The 18,084-nt window shown below is 39.8% G+C and overlaps 2 protein-coding genes across 9 annotated transcripts; both read right to left on the bottom strand.

Annotated features, from left to right (window-relative positions):
- Positions 1-111: 111 nt before the first annotated feature.
- On the bottom strand, positions 112-12,655 carry LOC113019145 (uncharacterized). 7 transcript variants are annotated; one of them, XM_026162689.2, is made up of 31 exons: positions 12,422-12,645; positions 11,956-12,047; positions 11,319-11,533; positions 10,519-10,733; positions 10,100-10,178; positions 9,930-10,012; positions 9,736-9,831; positions 9,553-9,649; positions 9,364-9,440; positions 9,162-9,245; positions 8,826-8,921; positions 8,654-8,750; positions 8,509-8,564; positions 8,329-8,385; positions 7,890-7,965; positions 7,734-7,816; positions 7,566-7,661; positions 7,390-7,486; positions 7,216-7,289; positions 7,003-7,092; positions 6,821-6,901; positions 6,363-6,530; positions 6,087-6,168; positions 5,778-5,818; positions 5,593-5,679; positions 3,778-3,873; positions 3,014-3,101; positions 2,879-2,922; positions 2,618-2,716; positions 1,360-1,452; positions 112-737 (listed from the first exon to the last, which is right to left on the bottom strand). In XM_026162689.2, exons 3-31 carry the CDS (start codon positions 11,518-11,520, stop codon positions 729-731), a joined length of 2,643 nt encoding a protein of 880 aa, XP_026018474.2. In that variant the 5' UTR covers positions 11,521-11,533; positions 11,956-12,047; positions 12,422-12,645; the 3' UTR covers positions 112-728. The 7 variants fall into 7 exon arrangements, with proteins under 7 accessions (XP_026018474.2, XP_080147659.1, XP_080147643.1 ...); XM_080291533.1 differs by lacking the exon at positions 112-737 and adding an exon at positions 835-933 and having other exon boundaries at positions 9,930-10,009; positions 12,422-12,648; XM_080291517.1 differs by lacking the exon at positions 112-737 and adding an exon at positions 835-933 and having other exon boundaries at positions 12,422-12,647.
- Positions 12,656-12,687: 32 nt separating this feature from the next.
- LOC113019150 (E3 ubiquitin-protein ligase TRIM21-like) lies at positions 12,688-18,052 on the bottom strand. 2 transcript variants are annotated; one of them, XM_026162697.2, is made up of 7 exons: positions 17,883-18,052; positions 16,032-16,588; positions 15,762-15,857; positions 15,055-15,288; positions 14,777-14,924; positions 14,667-14,693; positions 12,688-14,581 (listed from the first exon to the last, which is right to left on the bottom strand). In XM_026162697.2, exons 2-7 carry the CDS (start codon positions 16,581-16,583, stop codon positions 14,031-14,033), a joined length of 1,608 nt encoding a protein of 535 aa, XP_026018482.2. In that variant the 5' UTR covers positions 16,584-16,588; positions 17,883-18,052; the 3' UTR covers positions 12,688-14,030. The 2 variants fall into 2 exon arrangements, with proteins under 2 accessions (XP_026018482.2, XP_026018480.2); XM_026162695.2 differs by having other exon boundaries at positions 16,032-16,585.
- Positions 18,053-18,084: the final 32 nt, after the last annotated feature.

The raw sequence follows: 18,084 nt of genomic DNA, 5'->3' as shown, positions 1-18,084 counted from the left end.
GCACGCAGGGCTTTTTTTCATGCTTTTCATGCTGAACACTAATAAAAGTGTAGTAGCTGCACTCTGTAATTGTCATATCCTCCTCACTGGATGATAAGGAAGAGAGAGACAGAGAGATAGATGAGTTTATTTATTTTTCATGAAACAAAAGCAACATCTAGGCTTATACATGACAGCAGACTGGGACTGAATGATTTACCATTAACACCCGGGCAGAACCCCCGCATATGCTACCAAACATGGCACTTAAAGAAAAAATATAATAATAAGAACTGCACATATACACAAACACCCATGCATAGTTACTGATGGTAAGCATCTTCTTTAACATGCAAACTGAAATAGGGGTGAAGTTCCCCAGTAAATAAACACTTTGTGGTTCGTAGAATGAAACAAAACCTTCATTGTAATCCACAAAAACTCCAACGTTTGTGAGGTTTTCCTTTGGGCAAATGAAGCAGGTGGTTCTGTGAGGACTGTGCAGACTTTGTCATCTTTTTGCGATCACCCAGGAATCATTTTTGGGGTTTTGTGAGAGGTTCTCCTTACGGCTTGTGCTGGCTTTTATTACACCCAGATGCTCGTGTTGCTAACCTCCACCTCCCAGTAAGATTTCCCATGGATCAGCCTGCTGAGCCCAAGCAGATTGCTGAATTACGTCTAAACCTCTGGAGCTTTCTGCTTCTCTTCTCTGGCTCTCACTTGCTTCTCTGTGCCCGGATCCAGCCTTATATCCACTACAGTTACAACAAAAACAACACATCTGTAAATATAACAATGCCAGGAAACAGGAATCATACCTGCTATGAATACAAATGAGACGTGATCAAACTGTTTTTACTTTTTTTTTTTTGGTCCCCCTCTCCAGGCAAGACCTGACCTCCCTTAGGGGGACCAACCTGCCTCCACTCATGCTCGAAAGGATTCATCCTTCTGAGAATAATAAGAAAGAAGGAAAAAGAGGATGAGGAGAACAAAGCAACAACAGTAGTGACGGGGCACTGTTTAAAAAAGCTTTAAGTTTGGAGTTGCAGTCACAGCACCGCTTGTTAAATGCTATAATAATATTTCATGGTCTTCAGCTACCTACTTGTTAGCTTTCACAGCTAAAAACAACCAAACCAAAACACAGTTACCTAGCTGCTAACACAAACCACAACTGCTCTTTCATATTAAAAGCATCAGAAAATGTTAAAAAGGATTTTATTTTGAAACAATAAGACATGTTTGAGACTTGAGTTTCCACGTTTCCAACAAATCAGCTGCTAATCGAGCACTGGCTGCAGTTCTAAAACTCAGGACTAAAAGCTTGAGGAAAAATCTGAAACAGATATTTTAAATATGAAATGTGTGCCGTACCTTTGAGTGGTTTCGATCCTTCATGTCTGGGTCTTTCTCTTTTTGATGATCTTTAGTTTCCCTGGCTGAAAGCTTCTGGATAAGCAGCTTCACCTGAAAGATAGTAGGCACTCAAGTATCCATCGAATTATCACCCAACCATGGACTTTGTGGTAGAGGTGGGCGGATCCAACTAAATATCGATGGTATGGATACCAACGGTGGTATTGGTATCGGATCAATACTTGTGTGATAGGATTGTTACTTTGTTACTAATAGTGTTGAATTTTTTTTTTTCTTGGAAATGAAAAAAACCCTTGAACATGCAGTATGAAACATGTCTGAACCTTTTTGTGTTGACTACACATCTGTTTTATTGTTAGCTTACAGCACAGCGACCAGAAGTCCTTTAGAGACAGACTCGTTTACGGGTCCATGTCTCCAAAATAATCCAGTTTCAGAACACATGAAAACCCAAAAGGTGTGTTTTGTTAACTCATTATTGTACAAAATAAAAATCACAATGATTTAGTGTCCAGTAAAATGTGTTCACAATGTTTCAATTAGTGATGATCAAGCTCATAAATCATGAGACACTGCTCTCTCCTACATAAGCTGCCTTTATAGGTTGAACGCATCAGTATTGGCAGTACTAGTATTGTATTGGATCAATAGCAAAATTTGTGTTATTACAAAGCACTACTTTCTGATCGGTGTCCAAATGTAGTCCCAGACGTGTTCTGGTCTTATAGAATTGGGGAGTTGGAAGAGCTACAACAAAAGTCCAGTTTACTTTCTAGCAGCTGCTTAACAGACGGTCATTTTGTCTTTTGATAAAAAAAGGTCAAAGTCAGGAGTAAAGATGATAAAACAACATCTTCTTTCCCACTTATGCCACATCAGGTCAGCCGAAGGAGAACATGAAAGTTTCACACAGAAAGTGTAAAACTAGAAAACATGTGCTAACCCCGGCACATTTGTGCTATCTCAACATGACTTTTAGTTCTTTTTTTAAACTTCTTGGTCAGATTGTGGTGAAGTCAGTGCAAAACGATAGAGGAAACAGAATTTGTTAAAAACTAAGAATCACCCTCTTTGGTGGTTGCATAACCCAAAAAGGGAATATATGTTTCTGTTTTCACTCATACCAAGAATATCATCAGAAGAAAAACCAACACTTCCTGCTTTAGCAGCATTTCCTGCTTCACCCCTCTACACCCTCTACAGTACATACCACATTACGCTCTCTGCTTTCTAAATGACATCGACTGTGGTTTACCCCGTTTGCAGGTTTCTGTTCTTCTCTCCGTTTCTCTTTTAGTCCGATTGTTTTCTCCTGTGTTGTATTGGCTGAAAACATCCGGGCCAGATCCTTCACCTAAAATGCAGCAAGCAATAAGAACTGAAAACAATCAAGCAAAGAAAACAGATAAAACCTCTCCTGTAGTAAAGAAACACTCAGGTGCAGCAGCTGCAGTGAAACAAGCTGTCAGGTCTGGCTGAACGAGTGTCAGACGTTTTCGTGCACAGGAAGTCGTACCTTCAAACCAGAGGAGAAATCTGAGAGTGGTGCATTTTCACACGCTGTAGAAAAAGATGATAGTAATCATCAGCCATGTTTTTTTATTGTATTTTTCTCAATTTTACATATAAACATTCTCATATTGTGACTTACATAATTTGGGATCCTTCTCCGCTGTTAGTGATGCTTTCGCTGCTGCAGAATTGATTTCAATGGGATTGCTTTTTGAATCTGTCACCATCTGTCAGAAAAGGTGGATAATAGTTTATAACGCATGAAGAATTTCAACACAGCTCCCTGTATTTGTCTCCTGTGATATATTGCAAACATATATGATATATGTTTGCTTCATGATGGATTCATCTAGCTCATGGTTTTCTGTGAAACGTGCTCGCAGAGGGGCACGGTTCTGGCTCAACTGCAGGAGGAGGAGTGGTGCAGTGCGGTGCAGAGAGTAGGTGGAGTATTTGGGACACTGGCTGTGCATTCCCTAATTAACCTGTGCTTATTAGGCAGTTTGCCCAGACCTGGAGATGGACACATGCCCACACTTCTGTGCTGTAGCTGATCTGCATACTTGACAGTGAGAAGCAAGAGCCACTGCTTTGAGAGAGAGAGCACCCTGAGGCCGGGCGCATCGAGAGTAGCGACTCTTTCCTGTTATAAATGTGTGTGTTCTGTAAATAAAGAGTGCGTGCCTGATGATGCTGCATCGACACGGACACAAGGTCTTGAACTACAGAAAGAAAAACAATGAACTCCAACATAAAAACTTTAAATGTAATATTTTGCTCAACCAGCAGCTTGAAGCTAAAACAGGATCCACTCATGAGTTATTTGGGTACTTCAGGCTGGATCAAAGAGCTAAATGACTTTTCCACTGATGGAGGAAAGGCAACAGATCACTCGCCCTGCACCTGTGTGGGTTTCTGCTCCTCCCCGTGCTCCTCCTTTGCTTTGGCTGCTGTTTCCTGGGCAGAAATGACTGAAAACCTTTGAGCCAGCAGTTTCACCTGAAAGATATTGAACATATTAGAAAGCCGTGATTCATTAAATGGTGTTTGGGGTGGGGGGTCATCGTAGACATGATTAAAGATTCTATATTTTGTGTATTTTAGCCTTCAGGCTCGAGCACAGGTGTTGGTCCGTGATCATGATCATGTCCCATGTTTTACATATTTGGCTCCTCCCATTAACGTATGTGTGGGTTTGTGTTGACTGTTGAGACAGGTGGAGACTGCTGATTGGCTGCTTTGAGTGCGTATTTGATGACTGGATGGACAGCAGCCTCTCAACCTCCAGCTGGCAGCCAGCAGAGAGCCAGCTGTTAACTGGGATCTTGAAATGTGAGGACTGAGCAGCAGTGAGGAATTGATTTGAGAGCTGAGAAGCTGAGAGAGCATTCTGAATTCTGTTTTCAGCTGAGTGCATTTAGGAAATAATGAATTGTAAATAAATAAATTGCTCTACATATTGAGCACCTCAAAGCCGTAAGATCCTTTTTTTCCTCCTTTTCCCCCAGTTGGAAACCGAGGTTAAAGGACTGTCAGCGCTGCTCTTTGCGTGAAAATTGTAAAAACAAAATTGCAGAAAAGGTTCTGGTAGCATAATTCACAGACCTGTCTGTAGTTATAAAATAAAAAGTTTAAAATATATGACCTCCTTCACGTTTTCCAAAAACATCCAGTGGGCCAGATTGAAGTCTTTGCCAGGCCCATACAGGACCCTGGCCCTTATGTTTGACAGCCCTGTTCTAGGTTATCCCTAACTTGGGAATGTAGTAGAGGATATAAGCAGTGTTGGGGAGTAACGGAATACATGTACCGCCCTTACGTATTTAGAATACAAAATATGAGTAACTGTATTCCGTTACAGTTACCGTTTAAAAAGGTGGTATTCAGAATACAGTTACTTTGTTGAAATAAATGGATTACACTGCGGTACTTTCCTGTTTCATTTTGTCGCGGGTCAGGACTGTTTGGGTTTTGTTTGACAGCTACGTTACGGTTGCCATGGTTACAGGGCGACGCTCTCTCTCTCTTTCTGCGACTGTGTGTTTCCTGGGTGAGAGAGCGCCTTTTCGTTGTTGTTGTTGTGCTAAGCTAACAGGCAGAATGCTACAGTCCGTGTTGCAGGGAGAATGCACTGCCATACACGTTATGTGTCTGTGAGCGTGAGGAGGGAGAAAAAGGGGAGTGGAAAGGTTGGAGTTGTCATCGAGGAAAAACGGGAGCTGGAAGCATGTAAATATAATAATAACCACTGCAGCCAAGAAGAGTGCCTGACGAGCCCAGATGTAATTAAGCTATTAAGACTCGACTGTACACCGTGTTCGTGTTTTCCTCCGAAAACAATAAGTTCCGTTGGAGCAGCCTTTCAACGCCTCTCTCTGTCTCTCGCAAGAAAAGTTGATCCACACAACAGAGTAAAGCTATTTTTCGGCTACGAGCCGACAGGGACCCTGCTGTATTAGTCAGAGGTCCCTTTACTACAGTTCGGAGTCGCGGACCTTCAGTAATAGTAATAAATCACACAGCAATAGTACATTCACGTTGTTGTAAAAAGCACGATAATATATTAAGTAATCCAAAGTATTCAGAATACGTTACTGTCATTGAGTAACGTAACGGAATACGTTACAGAATACATTTTGGGGCATGTAATCTGTATTCTGTAACGGAATACATTTTAAAAGTAACCTTCCCAACACTGGATATAAGAGGGTGTTCTACCTGAGATGGTTTTTGGTTGGCTCCGTGTTTCTCCTTTGTTGAAATCAGCGTTTCCTTGGCTGAAAACATGCGGGCGAGTTCCTTCACCTGAAAAAACATCCATAGCGACAACCAAACTCAAGCATTCCCATCAGAACGCTCTGCAGTGTCACAACTGTGAGTGAGAGATATGCAAGACTCTGTACCTTCACACCAGTGGAGAGTTCAGCCTCTGCAGCGCGATCCACTGCAAACACAAACACAACAGCTACATCATTGAGCATGAATGCATTAGCCTGAAATCATAGAGGGGCACCTCAGTGTCAACTATATATATGTTTAATTTTGTGTAATAAGCTAGGATATTTCTTAAGTAGAGCTATTTTGTTATATGTTGTAATATTTCATTTAGTTGAGTTAGTTACTCTTACTGTCTTGGGGCACATCATTTCCTGTGGGATTAATAAAGTATTCTGATTCTGAATGTTTATCGCCTGAACCATACGATCACATACACTGTGTTGGATTGTCCTTCGGTGAGACGTCCGCTGCTGCAGGACTTGTTTGTGTGTTTGCACTCATTACATCTGAAACGTTCTGTCAAAAAACGAGAGGATCGCTGTTAAAATTTGAGACATTTCAGAGTACAAACTGTACCTCAAACATTTGTAAGATGTTTTCAACGACAATGCTTAAAAAGTCTTAGATTAAAAGTGCAAATGTAGCTAAACTAATTAGATTAATTCTGATCAGGTGCCGTTGGTGACTACATGCTACAGCTTCCTGTTTACCTCTGGTCTGCAGGCTCTGACTTCACAGTTCTTCCCCTCTGTCATCTGAAGTTTTGGCTGTAATTCAGCTTTGAACCTCTCCAGCCTTTCCTTGAATAAAGCTGAATGCTTCTTCTTCGGCGGGACCGGAGGTGGTGCTGTCGGGTGGTCTCTGGCTGATTTGCTTGCCTGGAGGTTTAAAATTGAAACATTTGCCGTAACGTTCAAAACAACCAGAAATAAAGTGAATGAATAAAATAATGTTCCTAGTATACGTCACAAGAGGCTCAATTTTATAAAAGAAAGGACTACACTGGCTTAAAAACATGCATAAAGCTCATTCATCACTTAAAGGGGGAGCTACTTTTTTTGTTACAGTGGTGGATGTTCATTGTAGATACGGTCGAATTTTCTGGCAATTCATATTTCAGGCCTTAACGGGTTAAAGGTCATCAGTCTAATGTGTTAAATTGCAGTACCTGTGAAAATGTTGGATTCTGTGTGTGATTTTCCTCAGCTTGGCCTGCTGGTGCTGGGTTTGTGGTTGCTGGACTCATCATCTGCAAGATGTTATGCACTGTAATGCAAATGTTGACTGCTAATGACTATGATTTGACTAAATGCCTGAACAAAGGTCAGCCTCGTACAGTCTATTCAATACCTGTCTCTGATCCTTCGTCTCTTTCTTTTCTAGCAGCTCTGCTGTTTCCGGTTCTCGAGTACTTGGAGGTTCTCCGACAGATCTTCTAACCTGAAACATTTTTAGAGAAACACATGTTATTCTTGTTTTACCAAAACACTGCTTCATGACACCAAACTCTGGTGGTTTGTTACACAAGCTGAAACATTTTTTGAGAAAGTCACAGGACTCTACCTTCAAACCTGTGGAGAATTCCTGCTGCTGGTCACTGGTGGCTCTTTGGAAAGATGGTTGTGAGGTTGGGGGTGCTGTGAGGAAAAAAGGATTGCTTTAATGTTTTTTTTTCCCAGACAAATTTTTTAAAAATAATTTGTCTTGAATAAACTTTATTTCTTTGGTCACACATACGTGATTTTGGCTTCTCCTTGATTTTGGCTGCTGGTGTTGCATAGTCTGTAGATGGGTCAATGTTTATATATCCTGTCATTGCACTACTGTCTACTGCCTAAGAGAGACAAAACGTTTCTTAAACTGAAGAAACATGTGTAAAACCTAAAGTCCTAAGGTCTAAAACAGTGACATACATGTGATAATGGTTGTTGCTTTATTTGTTCCTCCTTAGATTGGATTACATTTCCTGGGTATGGTGGTGCTGAAGGCTCCCTGGCAGGTGCAGTCACCTGTAAAATATGGATTCCATTTACATGCTGCTGTTTACTAATTTTAAAGTACTATGAATGGATCCATTGTACCTGTGGAAGGGTGGGGAACTCGTAAAGTTGATGGTCTGACTTTGAGTTATTGGCTCTTTGGGTGGAGCGTTGTGCAGAAGCTGCTGTAAAAAGATCATAGTTCCAGCTTTCGCTTCTATTCAAAGTCATACTTTTAGATCGTAGCTCTGTACACACCTGATTCGTATTCATCCTCTCTGAACGTTGCTGCAGAGCTGTTACTGCTGCTTGTCTTTGCTGGTCCTGGTGAATTCTGTCAGGTTAAAATGAAACTATTTGAAAACTAGCTGCCGTTATTGAAGACTTTTTACTATAGAATGAATGAAAAAACAACAGCCACGCTAACTGCTCATTGATGCTGTCAAAGAGTAGACTAAGATGGGCTACATGCATGTTAATTATGATGATCATGATGCCAGCTTGGCTAACATTTGCTGCTTAGCATTAAAGACAAAGTACATGAGGATGATGTGATTAGTTGGTTTGGTGCTGGACAGTCCTTCACCAAACTCTTCCTCTGAGGGATGTTCTGCAGTCAGTAACTGTACTATAAATGTGAGATGCTAAAGATTAAATACTAAAACAAAGGTTCTGCTTCAAGCAGCCCGTCTGGTACCTGTGTTTGATCCTTCCTCTCTTGATTTTTGAGCATCACTGCTGCTTCCAGGGGAACCTGAAACATAGAAAAAGAAAACACAGCTTCTTCCTCTTTTTCAAACCACAGCGCTACGTGATACCAAACTCTGCTGTTTTAGCGCACAAGCTGGAACACTTAGAGAAAATCACAGTACTCTACCTCCTGCTGCTGACCGCTGGTGGCTCTTTGGAAAGATGGTTGTGGGGTTGCTAGTGCTATAATAAAAAGGAGGGTTTTTTCAGACAGGTTAAAAAAAAACATCTTCTTTTGTATACATTTTGTTAATTTCTTTGTTTATACATACGTGACTTGGGCTCCTCCTTGATTTTGGTTGTTGTTGTTGGATAGTCTGCACAGCAGTCAATGCTCAGATATCCTGCCACTTCTCTACTGTCTTCTGTCTAAGAGAGACAAAAAGTTACTTAAACTGGAAAAAACAAAATACAATAACCTTAAAATCTAAAACAGTGAGGTACCTGTGAAAATGTTTGCTGCTTCACTTTTTTCTTCTTAGGCCTGACTATGTTTCCTGGGTATGATGGTGCTGAAGGCTGCCTGGCAGGTCTGTTTATCTGAAAAATATTGATTCCACTGACATATTTAATCACTTTAAAGTTATTTGAGCAGATATTTCCATCCTGAATCTAAATAGCAAAATACAATTTAAAAAAAAAAAGGCAATGCTAAATCTTAAACTGTATTACCTGCTTTTCCCGGTGTTTTACCGTAGCTGGGACTGATTATGTGGTTGTTTAAAGAAGTCAAGGATAACTAAAACACAAAAGCTACACTTCAAACAATCTGTTTTGTACCTGTGTTTGCTCCCTGCTGTCTTTTTTCATAGGCAGCACTGTTTGTTCCCGTGGTGGAGGAGTTGGAGGCAAGGATCTTTGTACCTGACATACAGAAAACACTTTAATTCCAGTGATATTGCACTTTAAAAAAAGCGTCAGCAGTAAACTTTGGTGGTTTATGTCACATGCTTAAGCATTATTTAGCAAAAAACCACAGTACCTCTAAACCAGGGGGGAACTCCTGCAGCAGGCGACGGCTGGCTCTGTGGAAAGATGGCTGTGGAGTTGTGTGAAGTGCTGTAATTAAGAGCAGATGATTTTTTATCACACTTTTTTAATCTATTCTTAATGATTTGAACAAAGCTTGTCTTGAATAAACTGTAACACTTAATTCTTTGTTTGTACTTACGTGATTTGGGCTCCTGCTTGATTTTGGTTGCTGTTGTTGCATAGTCTCTACAGAGGTCAACACTCAGGTATTCTACCATCGTGCTGCTGTTTTCTATCTAAAAGATAGAAAACAGTTCTTCGTTTAAACTTTCTTTTAAAGTTTAAAAGAAAAATATCTTAACTTGTAAAAACAAAAAGGTACCTGTGATAATGTTTTCTGCTTTACTTTTTTCTCCTTAGGCCTGACTACATTTCCTGGGTATGGTGGTGCTGAAGGCTCCCTGGCAGGCCTGCTCACCTAAAAAGTATTGATTACATTTATATGTTACTGTTTACTCACTTTAAAATTGGCCGACTATTAACTCTAACTATCATCATTAAAGATAACTGTAGTACCTGTGGAAGGGTGGAGTGTTCCTGCAGCTGATGCTGCGACTTTCTGGCTCTTTGGGAGTAGTGCTGTGTATATGCAGAAGCTGCTGTAAGTAAGAACACAGCTCCATGTTAGCCTCCACATTTTGTTGTATGAGAATCATGTTTTTACTAAATTCTAACTGCGTACATACTCAGTTTGTATTCTTCCTTGAATATGGCCGTTGCTCCAGAGTTGGCATAGCCGTACACGCTTGGTGACTCTGGAAAATTCTGTCAGGTTGACGGATAAAGTTGAGAAAAAGTTGATATGTAATGAAAACACTAACATGGAAGTTTTTGTACAGTGATCAAAAGTAACACAGCCAGCCAGGAGCATTTAGGGGGATCTGCAAGTTACTACACTTTCGGTGACCTTGATTATCAAAATGTCGGGGTCGTCTGTTCACCACGTGATTTAACGAAACATCAAGCAACTAAAGTCATTAAGTCATCCTTTACTTTTATAAATTATTATTTTGTTATTTTTCATTCTGAAAAAAAGAAAAGGTGGTGGACAAAGCTTAAAGTGCTTCCTGTCACTCATTTATTGGCCTAAAAAGTAAACTCATACCTCTTCCTTTACAGTCGCCTTCTTAGCTGGTTTCCAGTATTCCGTGTCCTCCTCCCACTGATTTTTGCATTTGTACTGCTCCTTTTGGGGGATCCTCACTCCCTTTGGTGTGCATCCCATCTTCCCCTGGTGAATTCTTAAACCCTGGTAAGTCGTAACTTTATTCCATCCGCAGTGACAAACCTGCAGGCTCAGGTTTGAATATTCTGTTGTTTCTGTTTGTCACATAATTCAAGAGTCAAATGAAGATTTTAAATAATCTTAAGCAAAAATAGAAATTTATAGCAATGAAAATGATTTTTTTTAACAAATTCCGGTTTGGTTTGCTTTAATCTGCTGATATGGGATCCCGTTCTCACACCTGAGGCATAATATACGTCCCACGGCATTCCTGAGGAAAACGAAAGGTGACCTTCCGTGTTTTTATGGTAGGTGCCAGGTTATGGAGGAAATCCAGGAGAATGACGCTCCCTCAGTAATAGACGTTTAAACCATGTATTCCAGCCCTAACCCTAACCACAACTTTAATGCTGTTAGATAGTGTTAGATAGTAAAATAAAGGTACATGTGTAGATTCATTCCAAACAGTTCGCATGTTTCCTCATTTTTCTCATGATCTAGGGATGTGTTGGGTGCCCGGAAGCGTAATATGATTTGTCACCTAGCGTAAAATGTTACACTTTGGGAGCGAGAACATGTTGGATCAGGTCTTTTCCTATTGGGGTGTTTTTATCAGTTTGAAAGAAAAGTTATAATCTTGAACTCACACAACATAATATTTAAAAAACAAACAAACCTACCAATCTTGAAAGAGGTGTGGACATCTAGCCTGAGGTCCATTTGAGTTTTTGTGTGTCCCACATAGCTCTGTGTGTAATGCTGTGGAGGGTCTGAAACCCTCACACCCTTCGGGGTGCATCCCATCTTCCCCTGGTGAATTCTCAGGCCCTGGTAAGTTGTCACTTTGGACCATCCGCAGGAGTGACAAACCTGGAGCTCCATTTTTGCTGCGTGTCTGCATTACACACACAACAAAAGACACACAGAGGATGCTGTGTGACTTCCTTTTTTGCTCTCAAAATAACTGTGCTGACTGCACAGAGTGATTCACGAAACACTATCAAGAACGTAAACTTTCTGTGATTGTTATTACAGTGTTCATTTTACCTCAAATGTGAGAACAGTTATCTTTTACCATTTTCTTGTGTTGTGCGCACAAAAACTATGATTTTTTTTTTCTTTTCAAAATGTGCATTAACATCTGGATCATCATATAAACGTTTAAAAACATCCAAGCTACAACAGCTGCAGCGGCTCAGGTAGCGAAAGTGACACACTTCCCCTTATTCACAGCTGCTGCGGGTCCATCTTTTCTACTGTAAGTCGTCACTTCCCTAATATTAGAAAACTAAATTTTTAATTGCTAATATTATTTACCTAACTGGCTTGTGTTGGTTGCAGACCTACTGCATTAAAAGCAGCAGGCTGGCATCAAAAGGCAGCCACTGGGTCGTCTTCCAGGTAACTGTCTGATGATAGACAACAGGAAAGCACCGTAAAACATCAGTTTCATTACTTCCCTTTTCAATTTTGACGTGACTACAGCGAAACCTCTACGTGTGTCTTCTCCATCACCTACTTCTATCATAGTTTAAACAAAGTAAATAATAATAATAATAACAATAAAGTAGTCAATTCTACTTTTTTTAAAATTGCTTACAATTCCTGGAGTACGTTAGATATCCATTTGTAGCATCACACCGAAATAAGCTGTGACTTGATGACGTACAGGCTCCTCATTATTTAGGGCACCGTGGATTCCTGATTTTCCTCTCCTCTGTTTTCTATCGTAACAAACAATAGCAAAGATCAGCTGGATAAATCTGCTCTCTGTGTTACTTACAATAGAATCAGGGCGATGGATGCATGTGGTGCCTCTACTGTGCACTCTTCTCTTCCTTTGTCTACCGTTACCTCTGTGCTGACATGATGTTTGGTATGCTTTGTTTTGTGCTTTTACTTTCGTTTCTGGAAAAAAGAAAAAAAAAAGAAGGAGGAAAAAAACCCGCCAACCGCCCCTGATAGATTTGCCCAGACATGATTCAACTGCATATTTTCACAACACACAAACATGGTCACATGATGAATAAAAAAGGAGAGACAAAGTTATATTTTCAAACAGGGATTTTATTCATTACATGCTGTTTGACATTGCCTGACAACACTGAATGTCATTCATTTAGCCTGAAATCTGACTACTTTTCTGGAAGCAAGGCAAAATAAGGAAAGGAAAGCAGTTTACATTTTTATGTTGTTTTCAGATGATGCATTGTTCTGTACACTGAGGCTGTGGTGGGTTTAGGAAACCTTGAAACTGTAAAAGTGTACATTTGATATTTGTGTGTACTTTTTATGGGACAGTGGTGACACAGCTAATCATGGACCTTGACTCAGTTACAAGAACTGTCTGTGCTCAGTCACCGCTTTGCCATAAAAAAATACAGACTAGTTTGCAATGTGAAAAACTTCAAAATAAAATTAAACACAATACAAGTCTGTGCTAAAGAACAGCCACAAAACACCCCAAAATAATTAAGTGGGATACATAACTAAAAAACTGGGAATATAATTAAAGTATATGTTTTGAAAGCCCCTTATAACATAAGATTTTATTGCTGATCTTTATTGCCCATACATTCACTTAAACACAGACTGTTGTTGCTGTTGCAGCTGATCAAGCTAGAGGTAGGTTGTGTTCAAGACTGCAACAAATCATTATAAGTTAATCTGCTAACTTCATTTTCAACTGATCAGCTATCTGTTTATAAACAAATCTATTAAATGTTCAGGATTGTTCTAAGAAAAAATAACTTTCTGGATTAAATTGTGTAAGCAATTTAATTGTTTCATCTTTGGATATGTTATTGAATAACCTTTCGTAAAAAACAATACAGAAGTAACTACTAAGCAACTGTCACAATGTTGAGTGCGAGTACGTGTAGTTTTTAATAGTGTCTGATTCACAAAGTTCTAGGATCCATTTGGTCCTCCAACATGGTGTAAAAAGAAAATCACACACACTCTTCTTACTAACCACAGTATTTTAAGCTTCGTCTAAATTACAGTTAGATCAAGAGTTTGTGTTCTGGCTCAGGTTGTAAGTCTTGACTGGTTCACATGTTGAATAGCAGTGTGAGCACACTGTAGCAGCATTGTTTTGTGTTATGATTCTGATTATCTCAATTAGTAAATTGGACCAAACCAGAGGTTACAAAGACTGCTTTAAAGGCTTTTGAGTAATAAAGCAAATAACGGAGAAAAGATAAACGGTCAGTATTTGCTTTACTATCATTGGTCTGTTAGTAGCTGCTAAACGTAAAGATATATATGAAAAAAAAAAGTCTAAGGTAAATGAAATGCCTGATAATTCCAATTTTCCTGTATTGGAAAAAAGAAAAACAGGAAGGTTGTGGACCAACAAACTTTAGTATATTGTAGTTAAAATGCATTTCTTAAGACTCCATTGGTATCTCTCTACAAATAATCAAAGGCTCAGAGTTTTTCTCTTCTTGTTTCACGTGTGGGCTGAAATATGGGTAAAGCTCAGCTCTGAATGAACACTCAGTGAACGAGTAGATGTGGGACTCAGCCTTCACATCGTAGAAGGAGACAAGATCTTCCTCGTAGTCCACAAACACTCCCACCTTCTCAGGTTTCTCTTTTAGGTGAATACGAACTGGCGGTGCTGTGAGGGCTGCATACTTTTCTTCTTCATAATGTACAATAACCCAGTACCCATTATCTGGGCTGAGTTTGAGCTTCCCTTTGCGGTTTGCATCGCCTCTTACTAGGCCTATATCCCACCCCGTCTTGTTGTTGACCTCCACCTCCCAGTAAGACTTCCCAGAGAATAAGGTATTTTGCCCCACAACGCTGCCAAAAATATCAAATCTTTCAGAGAAACGAGGTAGTTCCTGATTCTCTCCTCCATCTTTCACTTCCTTCCTATCTTCAGACAGCACGAGGCGCTGGTGTGCAGAATCTGGATCCAGTTTTACATCCACTGTAAAATTAAAAACATGTAAAAGAAAGTCTTTATTTTAAACAAGTCACAGTTTCTAAGAGAGCAAATAATATGAACCACATACCTGAAAATTTTGGGATTCTCTTCAGTTCTGTGATGAGAAGAAAAGTTTTAGATTGATTAAGTCAACATTTAAACTTTTAGTTTTCACTGCTCTTAACTAGCTGCTCTTACCAATGGGAGTTAGTTTATCCATTTCTTGCTGAATTTTTTCCAGCATTTTTGTTGTGATTTTCCTGATGGTGCCAAAGGACAGCGATGTGTCCAGCTTTACCTCATCCCAGTCTATGATGTCTCCAGTGTCTGTAAGAGATGGGTACTTCTGCAAAACAGAAATACAACCCAACAGTTTGATAGCTGTGCTGAACAAAATGTCAGTAGCTAATCAGATATGTTTATCCTTCAGACTGATTATGAATGTGCCACATATATCATCCCAAAGTTTTCTCTACCTGCAGGAAAAGGATGTGGTCCTCGAGAACAGAAATGTTATCTAGTTCAGAGATGGCCTTTCCAAGTTTGTTGATCTCTGCTTCCAACTCATGTTTAAGGCCTTTTGCTTTGTTTTCCAACACCTGCCTCCTGTTATCTATTGGCTTAAGGGCTCTGGCACGGGCTTCTTCCACAATGTCCATCACAGCGTTGAACACATTGTCAATATCGCACCACTCATTTTCCAGCTGGTCCTGAAAATGGAATGAAACAGGAATGTCTATTTGACTGTTCACCTCTTTTTTCTGTATTACATAGAGTCCCACACAACTTTTTGACTGGTTTAGTTAGGGAAGTTAATTCTGAGAAAGGTTCAGCATTCAGTCAGTTACCATAAACACAATTTTTATCTTTGAAAAAACAAACTGACATGGTAGATTTTCACTTTGACTCGTCTGATAGCAGCTGGATAGTGTAGTGGTAAGACTACACACATTCGGAGTGAGTGTCACAAGTTTGATTCCCACATGGTATCCAGTAAGGGTCCTGCCTAGATCCCCCATGCTAAAACCAAGCCCTGGAATGGCACAGCTATGTCTGCAGCCTGTCCGCAGCTCGGACTCAAGAATTTCACTACATGTTGTACTGTGTATAATTATGTATGTGACAAATAAAGGTTTGTTGTTTGATTGACTTTTCTCTAAAAGTCAGTTTACTTGCTGCTTACCTTGCAGCTCTTCAAAGCTTCATCAATCTCAGCAGTCTTTGTTTTTCTCTTGTCAATGTTCTCATTTAACTCTGTCTTGGTGTTGTCAAGTTCAGACTGTAGGAGAAACATAAAATAATACTTTAAAAATGTATTTTTTCCACGTGTACTCATTTTTTGTGCACTTGAAAATTCTTTCACATGCCACAATATAGTCAGTATAGTAAGTAAAATATATACAATGCTGTCAAGACTCAAAACACATATTCAGAGGTTGTTATGGTAACTTACCCTTTTCTTCTTCCATTCATCTTCAGTTGAGACAACCTCCTCCTGACCTTCCATGCAGAGAACACAAATGCATGCCTGCTGCTCCCTGCTGTACAGCTCCAAGGGGCGTCCATGCTTCAAGCAGGCCCTCGCATCCAAATTCTCCACCGGCTCCACCAACTTGTGGCCCTTCAACCTTTCTGTTGACAAATGTTTGTGGAGGTGAACTGAACAATACGATGCAAGACACACAAGGCAGGACTTCTTGGCCTTCAGCTTTTTGTCACTGCAAACATCACAGGCCACCTCCCCTGCAGCTCCAGTGTATTTCTCTTTCAGTTGTTCAACAATGTCTCTCAGGACTATGTTAACATCAGGGATCCTGCTTATATAATTCTTGCATAGTGGGCACCCTCTGTCACCGATATTACAGCTTCGGTCGAGACACAGCTTGCAGAATGAGTGACCACAAGCTGTAGTGACAGGATCCGTAAATGTGTCCATGCAGATGGAGCAGTGGAGATGCTTCCCCAGCGAGCCGGGCTCACTGGGTGATGCTGAAGTTGGGACCATATCTGCTTGAAGAGAGGACCACAAGGTTATTCACTAAGAAAAGTAACAGTGACTTTTATTTTGTCAAATAAATTTTCCTTGAAATTCTTGTTTTGGATTCAAATGTTAGAATATGCGTTTCGTGAGTTGTTCCTAACATAAAGGAAACTGTAACCTTGTAAGGGGTCATCGACTTCATAATGTCCTTTATTAAAGAAATAATAACGATAGTGGACAATATGTACCAGCTCCACCCACAAATCCCCGTACACTTCTATGTAAAATTGCTCAGCTTTGAAGCAAAAACTAAATTTTGGTGTATGCGGCTTAGGTAAACCTTCCTTGCAGCTTTAAAGCACTTGGTTGATATGACACTTTCTTAAATTACTTGAGGCTTAAAGCTATGCATTGCTCGGGGTGTGTCTATTTCCAACTAAGCCACATGATGTATAGTCGTCACCTAAACAAACTGAGCTAACTGAGCTGGACCTCCCAGCTCCCAGAATTAATTGTACTAACCATTCAAAGAGTTTGTGGTCACGATTTGATGTATGAAATTCTGCCATGTCATGTTAATTAGCACTACTTTCTGTGTCCATGTGAGACACATGGATTACCAAGCTTGCTAGCATTATCTGATGATTTAGCGCTCTAATCTCTAAACGTGTAAATACGGTCTCTTACGCAGAAGAAGATGAGCTGAAACAAAGGCTTCAGAATCAGTTTACAAATCCGCTTCTAGTTACTTCTAGTGGAAGTACGCCTAACAAAAGAAAAAAAAGGAAGTATGCCTAACTGAACAAGATTGAGTTTATTGCTTATTAATTCCACTTTGTAATATCATTTAGTTAAAGTATTATGATTAATATTATTTACCAGGACTTACTTAAATTCAACAGAAGTTATTTGCTAATATTTAACATGTGTGCAGGTCAAAGTATTCACTTTATAGTTAATAAAGTCAGCAAACTAAATAGAATTGCATACACTGTAATTTGTGTGCAATAAGTTGGATACAATGACGATTTATTCTCTGAAACTTTCTACTGGCCCCTCTTAAAAGTAAGAAGTAAAAACCACTGAATACTAGTGACACACCCTGTAAATAAGCCTCACAAATGGGAGTGTTGAAGATTGGAGGAGGAAACTCGACACCAAATATAAAGTACCGGTACACACTGTAAGTTTCTATTACAGTACAGTTGATCACACACATTTGATTTAAATCTATTGCTGTAAGCTAACTGTATATTACATGTAATATCTGTCATTTAACATCAGTCTTTTTATATGAAGTTTATGCAAAAAGTACAGTATTACCTTTCAGCTAATGAGATCTCAAAGGCATCTGTCTCCGTTTCCCTTTACTCCTGGTGTGTGTGTGAGTGTGTGTCCTTCCTTTTGGACTTCCTCCTAGAGTTTAAGTTTCATTTCTGTTCATACTCCCAACCGTTCACATTTTTCACTCCAGAGACGAGTTGGCATGCAAACGCATAAACAAATCATCTGTGTGCCTGCAGCA

The sequence above is a fragment of the Astatotilapia calliptera genome, chromosome 3, assembly GCF_964374335.1.
Source record: "Astatotilapia calliptera chromosome 3, fAstCal68.1, whole genome shotgun sequence".
Classification (NCBI taxonomy): Eukaryota; Metazoa; Chordata; class Actinopteri; order Cichliformes; family Cichlidae; genus Astatotilapia; species Astatotilapia calliptera.
Note: the sequence above shows the minus strand (reverse complement) of the source record. Positions and strands in the feature narration are given on the sequence as shown.

Bases quoted from the DNA above. Each gene is read 5' to 3' on its own strand.
- LOC113019145 (XM_080291517.1), bottom strand. From the start codon at position 11,520: ATGGAGCTCCAGGTTTGTCACTCCTGCGGATGGTCCAAAGTGACAACT. The intron at 10,734-11,318 runs GTAGGTTTGTTT...TGTGACAAACAG, and splicing joins CCACACCTCTTTCAAGATTG to AAACAACAGAATATTCAAAC. The intron at 7,487-7,565 runs GTATGTCACTGT...TGTCTCTCTTAG, and splicing joins AGCAACAACCATTATCACAT to GCAGTAGACAGTAGTGCAAT.
- LOC113019150 (XM_026162697.2), bottom strand. From the start codon at position 16,583: ATGGTCCCAACTTCAGCATCACCCAGTGAGCCCGGCTCGCTGGGGAAG. The intron at 15,289-15,761 runs GTAAGCAGCAAG...TTCCATTTTCAG, and splicing joins AAGCTTTGAAGAGCTGCAAG to GACCAGCTGGAAAATGAGTG. The intron at 14,925-15,054 runs GTAGAGAAAACT...TCTGTTTTGCAG, and splicing joins ACCACATCCTTTTCCTGCAG to AAGTACCCATCTCTTACAGA.